Source organism: Chiloscyllium plagiosum, unplaced genomic scaffold, assembly GCF_037043375.1.
Source record: "Chiloscyllium plagiosum isolate Xiang-an unplaced genomic scaffold, Cpla_swu_hap1 HiC_scaffold_32, whole genome shotgun sequence".
Lineage (NCBI taxonomy): Eukaryota > Metazoa > Chordata > Chondrichthyes > Orectolobiformes > Hemiscylliidae > Chiloscyllium > Chiloscyllium plagiosum.
The window spans coordinates 7,613,222-7,627,200 of NW_028270170.1; the positions used below are offsets into that span (position 1 = coordinate 7,613,222).

Here is a 13,979-nt window from a genome sequence, read left to right on the forward strand (position 1 = left end):
AAATGACAGATACCCATCTAGAGGATCAGCTAAAACTGCAGACCTCCGTGCTACAACCAGATATTCAAATGCTTTCCTACAAAAAGCAGTCACAACAAAGTCATTAAAAGGTTAGTTAACTTTAAAATTAACATTTTTTCTTTTTTTTAGTTAGTTATTACATAATAGTTAGATTTTTACAAAATAATTTGAATTTTGAAGAATATAATAATTGAAGTTTCTTGGATGCAGCCTTATTAGATTACAACTAACATAATGCAGCTTCCAACATGAAAAGGATCCCCACCTCTGAGTTAGAGGTTGTTTTTGACTGGCAAAGACTTAATGGGCCAAAGGGCCTTTCTCAGTGCTGGAGACCTCCTAGACTCTCAAGTATCTGACCCATGTAAGGCCACAAACTGGGGTTCCTCCTATCCCAATCATTCCATTCTCTGCTTCAGGGACGTTATTCTCATCTAGCTCATGCAGAGTCCACAATAACTAAACAAATGAGTGACAGGAAAATAAAACCTAAAGGGCTATTGTAAAAGAGCAAGGGAATGGCATTACTTGGATAACAAGTTGTAAGTTCGCTCACTGAGCTGGAAGGTTTGTTTTCAAATGTTTCGTCACCATGCTGGGTAACATCATCAATGAGCCCTCAATGAAGCGCTGGTATTCTATCCCGCTTTCTATTTATGTGTCTTGATCACTTATGGTGGGTGATATCATTTCTGGTTCTTTTTCTAAGAGGTTGGTAAATGGGGTCCAAATCGATGTGTTTATTGATGGAGTTCTGGTCAGAATGCCAGGCCTTTAGAAATTCCCGTGCGTGTCTCTGTTTAGCCTGTCCCAGGATGGGTGTGTTGTCCCAGTCAAAGTGGTGTCCTTTTTCATCTGTATGTAAGGGATACCAGTGAGAGTGGGTCATGTCTTTTTGTGGCTAGTTGGTATCAAAAATTGCAATTGGATAACAGTACCAAATACACCAGCACGAGGGCCAGTGGGCTGAATGGCCTCCTTCTCTTATGCTGCATAGTGGAGTTATTCTTATATTTGATATCAGGTCTTCAGCGTACAGCACATGATTTTCACGTCTCCTCCCCCGCTTTCCCTTTCTCACTCAGCAGGGAGGGCAGCTTCTGACTTCACACTGCAAACGACAGCCCAAAACCTGACTGTGACTACGTCATCATGAACTGCTTACAGCCACTGTGCACCAGTGGGAACTCTGCATCTGTTTGCAAGGGCTGAGACTGTCTGCTCGCTGAATATATCACCCACCTGGCAGCTGAGAGATCTCCTTTACCAATCCCACTGGAGGGGGTGGGGGGCAGGGGTTCCAGGAATCACACCTGTGCGGCACAGATGCCAGGTGAAGATACGTGAGGCCGCACTTTATTCTCGGAGTCAGGCACACACGCATTTCGCACAGGGAGCTGTGTGATAATCACATCGCTCGGCATTCACTATACAAGGTGCTCAAATACCATCAACAGGGTGAAAGGAGTTGCCAATATTTCAATGTCACATGAAGTGGTACATAGGTTCTTGTCTCCTGAGCCAATTTATACCATTTGCTTCAGTATCATCTCGAGTAACACCCAAATAAAACCTGTCTGCCTTGGCTCACTTGGCAGCCTCTGACTCAACAGATTGTCAGTTGACTGAAGGGACCAAGCCCACCCTCTGGATGTAGGACTGAGGAAGTGCTGCTCTGTCAGCGTTACTGCTTTTTTCAGATGAGATGATAAATCCAGGTTTCTGCCTTCCTTTCTAGGAAGATCCCAGCGTATTTATTTGCTGGTGTTTTGTGCAATAATTATCTCCCAACGCAAAAGCAGTCTGGTCACCATCGGATTGCCATGTATGGGATATTGCTGTGTGCAAATTGGTTCCTCTGTTCTATGTTACAACAGTGACTATCCTTCAAAAGGTATTCCCATTGGTTGGAGAGTTTTCTGGAACATGCAAAGGCCAGGAAAATTGCTCTATCAACACTTGGCGTGTGCCTCAGCCTCTGTGTAACCTGGGGATGGGAGACTGCTGTTGAGCACGGGAAATGGGGGCTTGTTCCAGAGGGAGAGGGAGGGCAGGGAAAGAAAGAAAAGTTCAGCATCTTGGAAATTGTTTAAACGGCAGGATCTTTACAAACCAAACATTGAACTTCTCATGAGTTTCGTGTTGGCAGAAATAATCATGGGCCACAGCCACCAACACAACATTACACAAAGATTTTAAGAATCATAGAATCCCTATAGATTAGATTACCTACATTAGATTAGATTACTTACAGTGTGGAAACAGGCCCTTCAGCCCAACAAGTCCACACCGACCCTCTGAAGAGTAACCCACCCAGAGCCATTCCCCTGTGACTAATGCACCTAACACTATGGACAATTTAGCATGGCCAATTCACCTGACCTGCACATCTTTGGACTGTGGGAGGAAACCAGAGCACCCGGAGGAAACCCACGCAGACACGGGGAGAGTGTGCAAACTCCATACAGACAGCCACACGAGGCTGGAAGCATGTCATTTGGCTCATCGAGTCCACATCGACCCTTCAAAGAGCATCCCACCCAGACGCCATTCCTGTAGCCATGTATTTCCTACGGCTAACCCATCTCGCCCGCACATCCCTGGACTGTGGGAGCAAACCGGATGAATCCCACACAAACACAGGAAGAATATCTGTGTAGAGTTTGCACAGTCACTGGAGGCTGGAATCGAACCTGAATCCCAGGCGCTGTGAGGCAGCAGTGCTCGTTCCTGAGCTACATTTAAGGGACCTTACAGCTGTCCGCATACAGTCCAAACTGCATGGGTCATCGCTGCTTCAGGACTTGTCACTCCAACATCGCATTTCATGGCCTACAATTTGGGAAGCTCTGAACTGTATAAAGGAAGTTAGTTCTTTCTTTTAACTTAAAGCATGCTCAACTCTCGCTTTGTTTCTTAAGTACTTCAATGAGTGGGGGCATGTGGGATGAGAGGTGAGAACAATTCTGGCTTCACCCATGACCCACAAGAACAGAGAAGCCAGTCGATATCACTCGATGGTCTTGCAGGACATGAATGAACCCTGGGTGGGTTTTTATTCTGCTCTTCTTGCAGTGTTAGGGTTAGTACTCAGCTAGGACAAAGTGAGCACTGCAGATGCTGGAGATCAGAGTCCAGAGTGTGGTGCTGGAAAAGCACAACAGGTCAGGCAGCATCCGAGGAGCAGGAGAATCGACTTTTCGGGCATTCCTGATGAACAGCTTACACCCGAAGTGTCGATTCTCCTGCTCCTTGGATACTGCCTGACCTGCTGTGCTTTTCCGGCACTACACTCTCGACTTAGTACTCAGCTATTTCACTCTTACCTCCAGTTAGCTAAAGTCAGCCAAGTGATGTTAGAATAGGAAAAAAGGTCAGCACAACATCGAGGGCTGAAAGGCCTGTACTGTGCTGTACTGGTCTATGTTCTATGTTATCATGGGCTGAATATGGCTGTTCCCCAGCTGATAGGTAAGGTAGGTAAAGGAGAGCATGAACCCACCAGTGAAAGAACTAACATTCTCTTTAAAGAAAGAACTTCAAAGCAAAAGCCACCATATGCAAATCAATAAGTTCCATTGTAGGGTCGATAGCCAGAGACTTTTCCCCAGGGCAGGATTGACTGGTACGAAGGGTCACAGTTGTAAGGTATTAGGAGAAAGGTATAGAGGGGATGTCAGAGGAAGGTTCTTTACACAGAGAGTTGTGAATGCATGGAATGCGTTGCCAGCGGTGGTGGTGGAAGTAGAGTCATTGGGGACATTTAAGCAACTGCTGGACATGCACATGGATAGCAGTGAGTTGAGGGGTGCACAGGTTGGGTTATTTTATTTTACATTAGGATTAATCCTTGGCACAACATCATGGGCCAAACGTCCTGTTCTGCGCTGTACTTTTCTATGTTCTATGTAGTGTCACTGAGAGAGGAGATGTCAAGCTGCATGCTACCTTCTCACATCAGATCAAATATTAATAATGAACCTGCTGGAAGATGCCATTCAGGTCTGTTTCCATCGACGCTAAAAATGGCAGCATCTCAAATAAAATGACATACATTTGTATAGCACCGTTGGGATGTTTCAAAGCACGATGCAGCCACTGAAATGCTGATGAAATGCAATCACCATGTTAATGCAAGAAGCACAGCAAGCAGCCACAAACACGGTCACCTTCTCTCAGTGCTATTGGTTAAGAAATAAATATTGAGCAGGACAGTGGGGAGAGCTCACTGCCTTTTTAAATTTATTCAGTGGATGTGAATGTTGCTGGTTGCATTGCTTGCCTGTCCCTGGTTGTCCTTGAGAAGGTGGGGGTGAGCTGCCTTCTTGAACTTCTGCATGTAGACCCACAATGCCTTTAGGGGGCGTTCCAGGATTTTGATCTAGCGAAACTGAAGGAACGATGATAGATTTCCAAGGATTGAGGGCAACATGCAGATCGTGGTGTTCCCATGTAGCTGCTGCCCTTGTCATTCTCAATGACAGTGGTTATGGGTTTGGAAGGCACTGTCTAAGGAGTCCTGGTGAATTTCTACAGTACATCTTGTGGATGGTACATGTTGTTGCTACTGAGTACATGGTGGAAGGACTGAATGTCTGTGGATGCTGTGTCAATCAAGCTGCTTTGCCCTGAATAGTATGAAGCTTCTCAAGTGTTGTTGGGGCTTCCCCCATCTAGGCAAGTGGGGAGTATTCCATCACACTTCTGACTTGTGCCTTGTAGATGGTGGACAGGCTTTGGGGAGTCAGAAGGTGAGTTACTCACCGCAGGATTCCTAGCCTCTGACCTGCCCTTGTAGCCACAGTGTTTATATGGTGAGTCCAGCTGAGTTTCTCATCAATGGTATTACCCAGGATATTGATAGCCAGGGATAAGCAATGATGATGCCATTGACTATCAAAGGGTGGTGATGAGATTGTCTCTTCTTGGAGATAGTCATAGCCTGACATTTGTGTGGCACAAATGTTACCTGCCACTTGTCAGCCCAAACCTGGATATTGTCCAGATCTTCCTGCATTTGAACATGGGCTGCTTCAGTATCTGAGGAGTCAGAAATGGTGCAGCCATCAGTGAAAATCCTCACTTCTGACCTTACAATGGAGTTAAGGTCATTGACCAAAAGGCAGAAAATGTTTGGGTCTCGGACACTCCCCTGAGGAACTCCTGTAGAGATGACCTCGAGCTGAGATGATTGACCTCCAACAACCACACCTATCTTGCTCGGTGCCAGGTCTGACTCCAACCAGAGGAGAGATTTCCCTGATTCCAATTGAATCTATTGTATCATCGATGCCCTACTGGTCAAATGGACCTTGGCGTTAAGGACAGTCACTCTCTCATTTGAAATTTTGCCAAGCAATCTTTTATATCAAGCTTGCAGAGGAAATGGAGTCTCAGGTATTATCTCAGCAGTATCCTCCCCCAATAGAAAGATTTGAGGGTAACAAAGCCAGCACTTGCTGGAGAGACACCATTGACATGATGGAGTCATAGCAATGTACAGCACAGATACAGACCCTTCATTTCAATTTGTCCGTGCTGACCTCACCTAATCTGGTCCTACTTGCCTGCATTTTGCCCATATTCCTCTAAACCTTTCCTATTCATGTACCCATCAAGATGCCTTTGTAATTGTACCAGCCTCTACCACTTCCTCTGGCAACTCATTCCATACACGTATGATGTTCTAATTTCACTGCTAATGAGATCCTCAAGGATAGGACTGGCCTTGACATTCCCAGGAAACTGCTGTCTCTATTGAGTGCTGTGTCTCAGTATCTTTAGAGGAGGTTACAGTAAGGTGGCCCCTTTTGTAAAAATAAAACTTGTATTGATAGAACAGCGTTACTATGGTAAAGCAGTTCACAGGATGGGATCTAGATTGTAGTTCCTTCACCGTCACTGAGTCGAAATTCTGGAACTGCCTTCCGAACAGCACAGTGAGTGCCCCTACGCCCCATGGACTGCAGCAGTTCAAGAAGGCAACTCTCCACCATCACCTTCCCCAGGGCATGTAGACAGGGCAGCACGGTGGCTCAGTGGTTAGCACTGCTGCTTCACTGTGCCAGGGACCCTGGTTCAATTCCAGCCTCGGGTGACTGTATTGGTGGAGTTTGCACATTCTCCCTGTGTCTGCGTGGGTTTCCTCTGGGTCCTCCGGTTTCTTCCCACTGTCCAAAGCTGTCTAGATTAGGGTGAATTGGCCATGTTAATTTGCCCACAGTGTCACAGGGATGTGTAGGCTAGGTGCATTAGTCAAGAGTAAATGAGAGTAATAGGGGAGGGGATCTGGGTGGGATACTCTTTGGAGGGTCAGTGTGGACTTGTTAGGCCATAGGGCCTGTTTCCACACTGTGGGGATTCTATGATAGGAACAATAAATGCAGACCTAGCCAGTGGCACCCATATCCTGTGAATGAATTTAAGAAAAGGAATACAATTCAGCAATTTGACCCTAAGCCATTAAAGACCGCAGCTTAGTCAGAGCGGTAAATTTTAAGGGACACTTTCAAGGGGGAAAGAGAGGTAGAGGATGGTGAAATTTAGACAGAGTTGCAGAACTCAGGGCTGGTATGAAATCCTGAAGGTTCCTGACAGGGTGAGGTGTAAGATAATCTAAAACATTGGGGCAACTTTTGAAAATCAGGGTTGCTCATTTGAAACAGAAATTAGTTAAAAAAAAATTTCTCCCAATGAGTCTTGAATCTTTGGAACTATCTTTCTGTAAAGATGGTGGATGCAGAATCTTTGACTAGTCTTGTCAGCGAGCGGTTGCCGGCTTATCAGAGATGTGTGGCAGTGTGGATTTGAGGCTACAATTAGTTTGGCCATGACCTTAATCAATGGCAGCAAGGGATGGAGGGGCTGAATGGCTTGTTTCTGCTTGAAATGTTTGTACATACAGCTGAAGACATGACCGCCCACGGTGGAGTGATTAAAGAGATGAACAAGAGGCTAGAATTGCAGAAGCACAGATATCTCGAGGGCTGTGGAACTGAAGGGGTTTGAGGCAGAGGGAGGGGTGAGGTCGGGAACGGATTCAGGAACATCGATGAGGGTGTTACTGCGAAGGTTAACGACATCACTCAGGGAAAAGGACACAAGCACGAGAAACGTCACAAACCCTCACATTGATTACCACTTTGTTACATGGACTATGTCAACTAATCGGTTAGGCAATCGAGATGAAACAAGATTAAGTTTGTGTGTAAAGTTCAATGTTTGTAAAATGAATGCTCTGATAGAAACTGAGAAAATAGGGGCAGGAGTAGGCCATTCAGCCCATAAAGCCAGCTCTAGCATTCAGTACAATCATGGCTGATCCTGGATCTCACTGCCATAATCCCATCTTCTCTCCATACCCCGATCTTTTCTCCATACCCTTTCATGCCTTTACTATTTATATCTATTTAATGTCTGATTTAATCAAAATATTCTGAGTGGGCTATTACCTGTATCAGACTGAAGATGTTGGTAGAACTGAAGATTTCTTGAGGTGCCTCCATGACCTTGCCCCCATTGACTTTGTAAATGATTTCCTCATCTCCTGACCCCACATTGTCAATTATCAAACTCCAAGTCTCTTACAATTCTCAATCTGCGCTATCCAGTCACTACCCAGATGTCCAGCCTGGATATTGTTGTTGAACAGAGAGACCAGGGGTTCAGGTATATAATTCTTTGAAGTTTGCGTCACATATAGACAGGGTGGGTAAGAAGGTGTTTAGCATGCTTGTCTTCATTGCTCAATCCTTTGAATATAGGAGTTGGGAAGTCACGTTGAGGCTATAGAGGACATTAGTGAGGCCTCTTCTGGAATACGGTGTCCAGTTTTGGTCTCCCTGTTATAGGAAGGATATTATTAAGCTGGAGAGGGTTCAGAAGAGATTTACCAGGATGTTGCAGGAATAGAAGGTCTGAGTTATAAGGAGAGGCTGGATAGACTGGGACTTTTTTCACTGGAGTGTAGGAGGTTGAGGGTTGACCTTATTGAAGTTTATAAAATCATGAGGGGTATAGGTAAGGTGAATGGCAGGTGTCTTTTCTCTAGGGTGGCAAATTTCAAGACAAGGAGGGGTATTTTTAAAGTGAGAGGAGAAAGATTTAAAAAGACAGGGGGGTAACTTTGTTACACAGAGTGGTTCATGTGTGGAATAACTTCCAGAGGGAGTGGTGGATGCAGACACAGTTACAAAGTTTAAAAGACATTTGTATAAATACATGAATAGGAAAGGTTTGGAGAGATATGAGACTGACAAATGAGGGAAGACTGGATTGACTGGGCTTGTATTTGCTGGAATTTAGAAGAATCGGGGGGGAGTCTCATAGAAACCTATAAAATCCTGATAGGACTGGACAGGCTAGATGTGCGAAGAATGTTCCTGATGTTGGGGAAGTCCAGAATTAGAGGGTCACAGTGTAAACATAAGGGATGAGCCATTCAGGACTGAGATGAGGAAGAATTTCTCCATTCGGAGAGTTGGGAACCTGTGGTGCCAGTTCATTAGATAGATTCAAGAGAGAGCTGGACATGGCCCTTACAGCTAAAGGGATCAAGGGGTATGGAGAGAAAGCGGGAGTGGGATACTGAGATTGCATGATCAAATTGAATGGTGGTGCAGGTTTGAAGGGCCGAATAGCCTACTCCTGCACCTATTTTCTATGTTGCTATGTAATTGGGACTAGTTTAGTTTGGGATTATGGTAAGCATGGAGTGTTTGGACCGAACGGTCTATTTCCATGCTGTATGATTCTATGGCTCTTGTAGTTGATTCTTACCTGCCCTCTGGGCAATTAGGGATGGGCAATAAACACTGGCCCAGCCAGCGATGCCCACATCTTGTGAATGTTTTTTTAAAAATCTCCAATCCTATCACAGCTCCAGATTTGAATCAGTGGTGTCAGTTTTTCAGACCCTGCCCGCTGCTATGGCCCTAATCCAAGTCATCCATGTGGCCACCATCACCCTCCAACATCTCTCCTCCATTATCCAGTGCAGTGTGACTGCTCTCACCTGGGTCCCACTCTTAACCAATCAGAGACGAAACTTCTCCCACAGTGGCTTCTCTTCCAACCCCTCCCTCATTACCTCTGGAGCTCCCAACCATTTACCCTTGGCCTATTCCACTTTCTTATATATGTAACCTCCCTACTTCAGCAACACATCAATGGCACCCGGCTCTCACCAACCAACCTCACTCCCAGACACACCACCACCTGATATTTCATCTTGGATGAGCTGTTCCATCCGGTAAAACATTGAAAAGGCCAAAAGCATAGTCTTCAGCCTCTGACTCAAACTCTGTACCTTCACCACCAATTAAGAAAGAGTTGGATAGAGCTCTCAAGGATTGTGGAATCAAGGGTTATGGAGATAAGGCAGGAACAGGATACTGATTAAGGATGATCAGCCATGATCATATTGAATGGTGGTGCAGGCTCGAAGGGCAGAATGGCCTACTCCTGCACCTATTGTCTATTGTCTATTGTCAATTCTAGCACATCTCCAAGTAATGTCCCTGACCTCTGTTTGGCTCCAGACTGGTACCGTCAACAAATCAAAATCTGCTACATAACACGGTCTTTTCTGAACCCCCTCAGCTCAGCTCATCTGGAAACCCTTGTCCGTATAGCTCTTACTTGAATTTTCCCCTGGTCAACTTTCTCTGTAAACCCTAGCTCGCTTAGACCTCTGATGCCCATATCCTATCCTGCACCCATCAGTGCTGTCCTTCCTGAACTACATTGGTTTTACTCAACTGAAATTTAAAATTTCAATCCTCATGTGTAACTTCCCTCCAGTTGGGGAGACTGGGCGCCTCCTAGCAGAGCGCTTTAGGGAACATCTCCGGGACACCCGCACCAATCAACCACACCGCCCCGTGGCCCAACATTTCAACTCCCCTCCCACTCTGCCGAGGACATGGAGGTCCTGGGCCTCCTTCACCGCCGCTCCCTCACCACCAGATGCCTGGAGGAAGAACGCCTCATCTTCCGCCTCGGAACACTTCAACCCCAGGACATCAATGTGGGCGTCAACAGTTTCCTCATTTCCCCTTCCCCCACCTCACCCTAGTTCCAAACTTCCAGCTCAGCACTGTCCCCATGACTTGTCCGGACTTGTCCTACCTGCCTATCTCCTTTTCCACCTATCCACTCCACCCTCTCTTCCCTGACCTATCACCTTCATCCCCTACCCCACTCACCTATTGTACTCTATGCTACTTTCTCCCGACCCCCCCCTCCTCTAGCTTATCTCTCCACGCTTCGGGCTCACTGCCTTTATTCCTGATGAAGGGCTTTTGCCCGAAACGTTGATTTCGCTGCTTCTTGGATGCTGCCTGAACTGCTGTGCTCTTTCAGCACCACTAATCCAGAATTCCCTCCAACACCTGACTGTCCCTGAAAACTCTCCAGAACCCTTCCATCCATCACCTCTGGCCTTCATGCATCAAATGTTGCCAATAGTGACCATACTTTCAGCCAGAGCCTGGGACTCTCTCTCTCCTTGCCCCTTCTTTCCCTCTTAATCAATCTTTTAGCATTGCCATCAGAGACAATAGCTGAATCCTTCATTAAAATGATGGGCATGTAATAAACCTGTTGGTATTGGGGATACTTTCATTCAGAGGAAGTTTGCTGATGGTTAAGGAGAGCAAACCATAAAAGGTGGGTTTGATGACAAGAATTGAGCAATTATCATTACAGAGCCTTGCAGTCACCCTTATACACATCCCTTTGGCTCTGTTATATCAAATCAGGTCTATCATTTGCACTTAGTAAAGTTTCTCAACGTTGGATGCTTGAGAATTTTTATTTTTGTCTGTAAAAAGGACTATAGCACATAAAGCCTGAGTCACAAGCAGCTCTGACTTAGCATCAACAGGATTATATAGTCTGATCCAACAATGGATCCTGATATGTTCAACAAGGCCTGATTTCACCAACTTGCTAATGAGTGAGGAATTAGCACCCAGCTGTTTAGCATTTTTGTGTTCTGAGGTCATGGGTACAATGAACCAGCTCACTCTTTGCTGAAGACATTTCAGATCGAGCTCGAACAGTATGAGGCAGAGAGAGCAGCGCTTATCCCTTAAGTCTGAGTTAAATGTAAATTCCAGATGAAAGGACAGAGTGTTAACTTGCTGGAGCTACCCTGGCTTAAAATGCACCCAAAGCTAGTTCTGAAGAAGAATCACCTGACCCAAAATGCTAACCCTGATTTCTCTCAACTTTTGCTGCCAGAGCTTGCTGAGCTTTTCCAGCAATTGCTGCCTTTGTTTACAATGCAGCAATCTGCCTTTGAGTCACAACATTCGGTTTTGCTTCACTTCTTAAATTGGCTGCATATGACCTCTGGGAATTCAATGTGAGATGTTGGGTTTTACACAATGGGGAATGAGTATTAGTGTTGTACCTGTTCGCGAAGCCGTTCCTGCTGCCCACGGATGGCTGTGGCGTGGTGAGGATATTTGTGCTTCAAGTGGTCCAGGAAAGCCTCCCTCTTCCTTTCCATGTCCGACTTCTGCATGCCGGTGAGAGCCTCCAGGCTTTGTGCCGCGATTACCGTGTGCCGCCTCTCCGAGGTATGAACCAGGCCCACGTTGGAAAAGCGTCGGGTTCCATTCCCCAGGGTCCTGTACTCCCTGGGGTATTCCGCATCATCTGCAGAGATCATGTGTGAGCTGGATTTATCTGAATCTAGAGGAGAGTAAGAGGACAGGTGTAAGTAAGGCTCACATTGTCACGCTCATCTCATTCAACCTCAGCTGAAGGATCGTGTCCGTGTCTGGTCACCAGACGGTAGGTGGGAGGTTAGTGAAGGTTCAAGAGACAGTGTGGAGGCATCGACAGGAAAGGATGGCACGGTGGCTCAGTGGTTAGCACTGCTGCCTCACAGCACCAGGGTCCCAGGTTCAATTCCAGCCTCGGGGGACTGTCTGTATGGGTTTGAGCATTCTCCCTGTCTGCATGGGTTTCCTCCCACAGTCCAAGGATGTGCAGGTGAGGTGGATTGGCTGTGCTAAATTGCCCATAGTGTCCAGGCTAGGTGGGTTAGCCATGGGAAATGGATGGATGAGAATAGAATAGTGTAGGTAAGATGGGCTTCAGATTGGTTCCACAGGTCGGTGCAACATTGAGGGCTGAAGGGCCTGTACTGCGCTGTCAGGTTCTATGAAATGCAGGGCTGGTGGAATGGGTCTGGGTGGGATACCCTTTGGAGGATTGCTGTGGACTTTTTCCACACTGTAGGGATTCTATGTACTGGGACGGAGGGACTTCAATGATATGGGGAGCAGCTGGAATTGTTCTCCTTTGAGTGGAGATGGGGAGGGTGTTCATCAAGGTGGAAACTGTATTGGTGTATACAAGTAGGAACTGTTTGCACTGGCTGGACAGGTGGGAATCTGATGATACAGATTTAAGTCGATTGGCAAAATTGGTCACAGTTGGGGGTGGGGGTCAAGATTGGGAGGAATTTTTTTTGAAACAAGATCTGGAATGTCCTGCCTGAGCGAGCAGTGAAAGCAGATTAAACATTAAGGAATTCGATGAATATGTAAATAAGAAGTTGTTGCACGATTAGGGAAAGAGCAAGGAAATAGAGCAGGGAAACGGGGCTCATTGGAGAGTCCTGCCAAAGAAATACCACAGACATGATGGGCTGAATGGCCACCATCAGAGCTGTGTGATCACATTGCAGCAGCCATTCATTGCGAGTCATAGAGTCACACGGGATGGAAACAGACCCTTCAGCCCAACTCGTCCATGCTGACCAGATTTCCCAAGCGTATCCTGTCCCTGAGCCTGACAGTGGGATGCTCTGAGGTGTGTTGGAGATGGACACCCAGCTTCTGGCTGAGGTCAGTCTGCCCCTCCCTTCCTCTGGAGGGACTTTGATCTTGTGGCAGGGGGGAGGGGTGGGGTTGGTGTGTAATGGACTGACCGATGGATTGCTGTAATGGTCACCGCCCTCACAGAGAATGTGCTGATTGTGAAAGAAAATTTTTAGTTTGAGGCAGAGAGCCAAGAGAATGTTCTTCAAACAAGACATCCTTTATCTATTTGGGGCAGAAGTAACAATTTCAGCAGGACTGGAGAATGTAACCGCTCTTTCTTCCAGAAGCTAACTCCTGCCATCCCATGAATTGTAGGAAATCCTCATGGCCCACACAGACAGACAGCCCCTGGTCCTAGCCCCAAAGTCATGTTTAAAGACTGCCTTCATTATCCAGAATCTATTTCTTGCTGATATTTGCCTCAGGCTAAGTCAGGTTTCTTACTTTCTTGTGTAAGTTGTGGTTGTAAATTGCTGACTAAATATAGGTCTGCTAGACACACTCTCTAGTCTCATGTGACACCATTTACTGCTGCATCTCTCTCTCTCTCAGCTTCCCCTACTGTCTCCACTCCTAGTCTAATATTAAACTAGCCACACTCTCACATAGTTCTCTGCTTTATAATTCTGTCACGTGAAATCCTCGCCCTCTCTACGATGTGCTATTAGAGGCTAAAGCTCTGAGATTTATACAATTTCCCAGGTGTAAAAGGTCTGCTGTGAACTGGATAAATTCACAATCCCTTCGGGAAATCAAACCATGTTTCAGCCCAGCTTCACTTGTAAGGCTGAGGTAAAGTTTCACTTATACTGAGCTGCCTGTGTTAGTCTATTCATTAGAACTGGATAAGGAGAACAGACACAAAGACGGAAAGCACCCTCTTAAAGAAAGTTCTGGAAATGAATGACATCTGAATAAGTGTTTAACATAGAAGCATTTCCTCAGATCCTGCCAAGGAGATCCGCTGCCTGAATGCTAACACTGCCTTTCAGAGGCTGTGGGGCGGCCTGTCATTTGGCCAATGCAAGTCCGTTTGTATAGATTCAGAACTGAAAATATTGGAAATGCACAGCACCTCAGGCTGCAGCAGTGAGAAAGGAGCAGAGGGCAGGGGAGTGA

At 46.2% G+C, this 13,979-nt stretch overlaps 1 protein-coding gene across 12 annotated transcripts in view; it reads right to left on the reverse strand.

Moving 5' to 3' along the window:
* Window positions 1-13,979, reverse strand: part of srcin1a (SRC kinase signaling inhibitor 1a) — a 584,261-nt gene that overhangs the window by 353,698 nt on the left and 216,584 nt on the right. For all 12 annotated transcript variants that reach the window (XM_087977753.1, XM_087977757.1, XM_087977752.1 and 9 more), the window contains one exon: window positions 11,438-11,721. In XM_087977753.1, coding sequence (XP_087833879.1) covers window positions 11,438-11,721 — 284 coding nt within the window. The remainder of the gene's footprint in view (window positions 1-11,437; window positions 11,722-13,979) is intronic.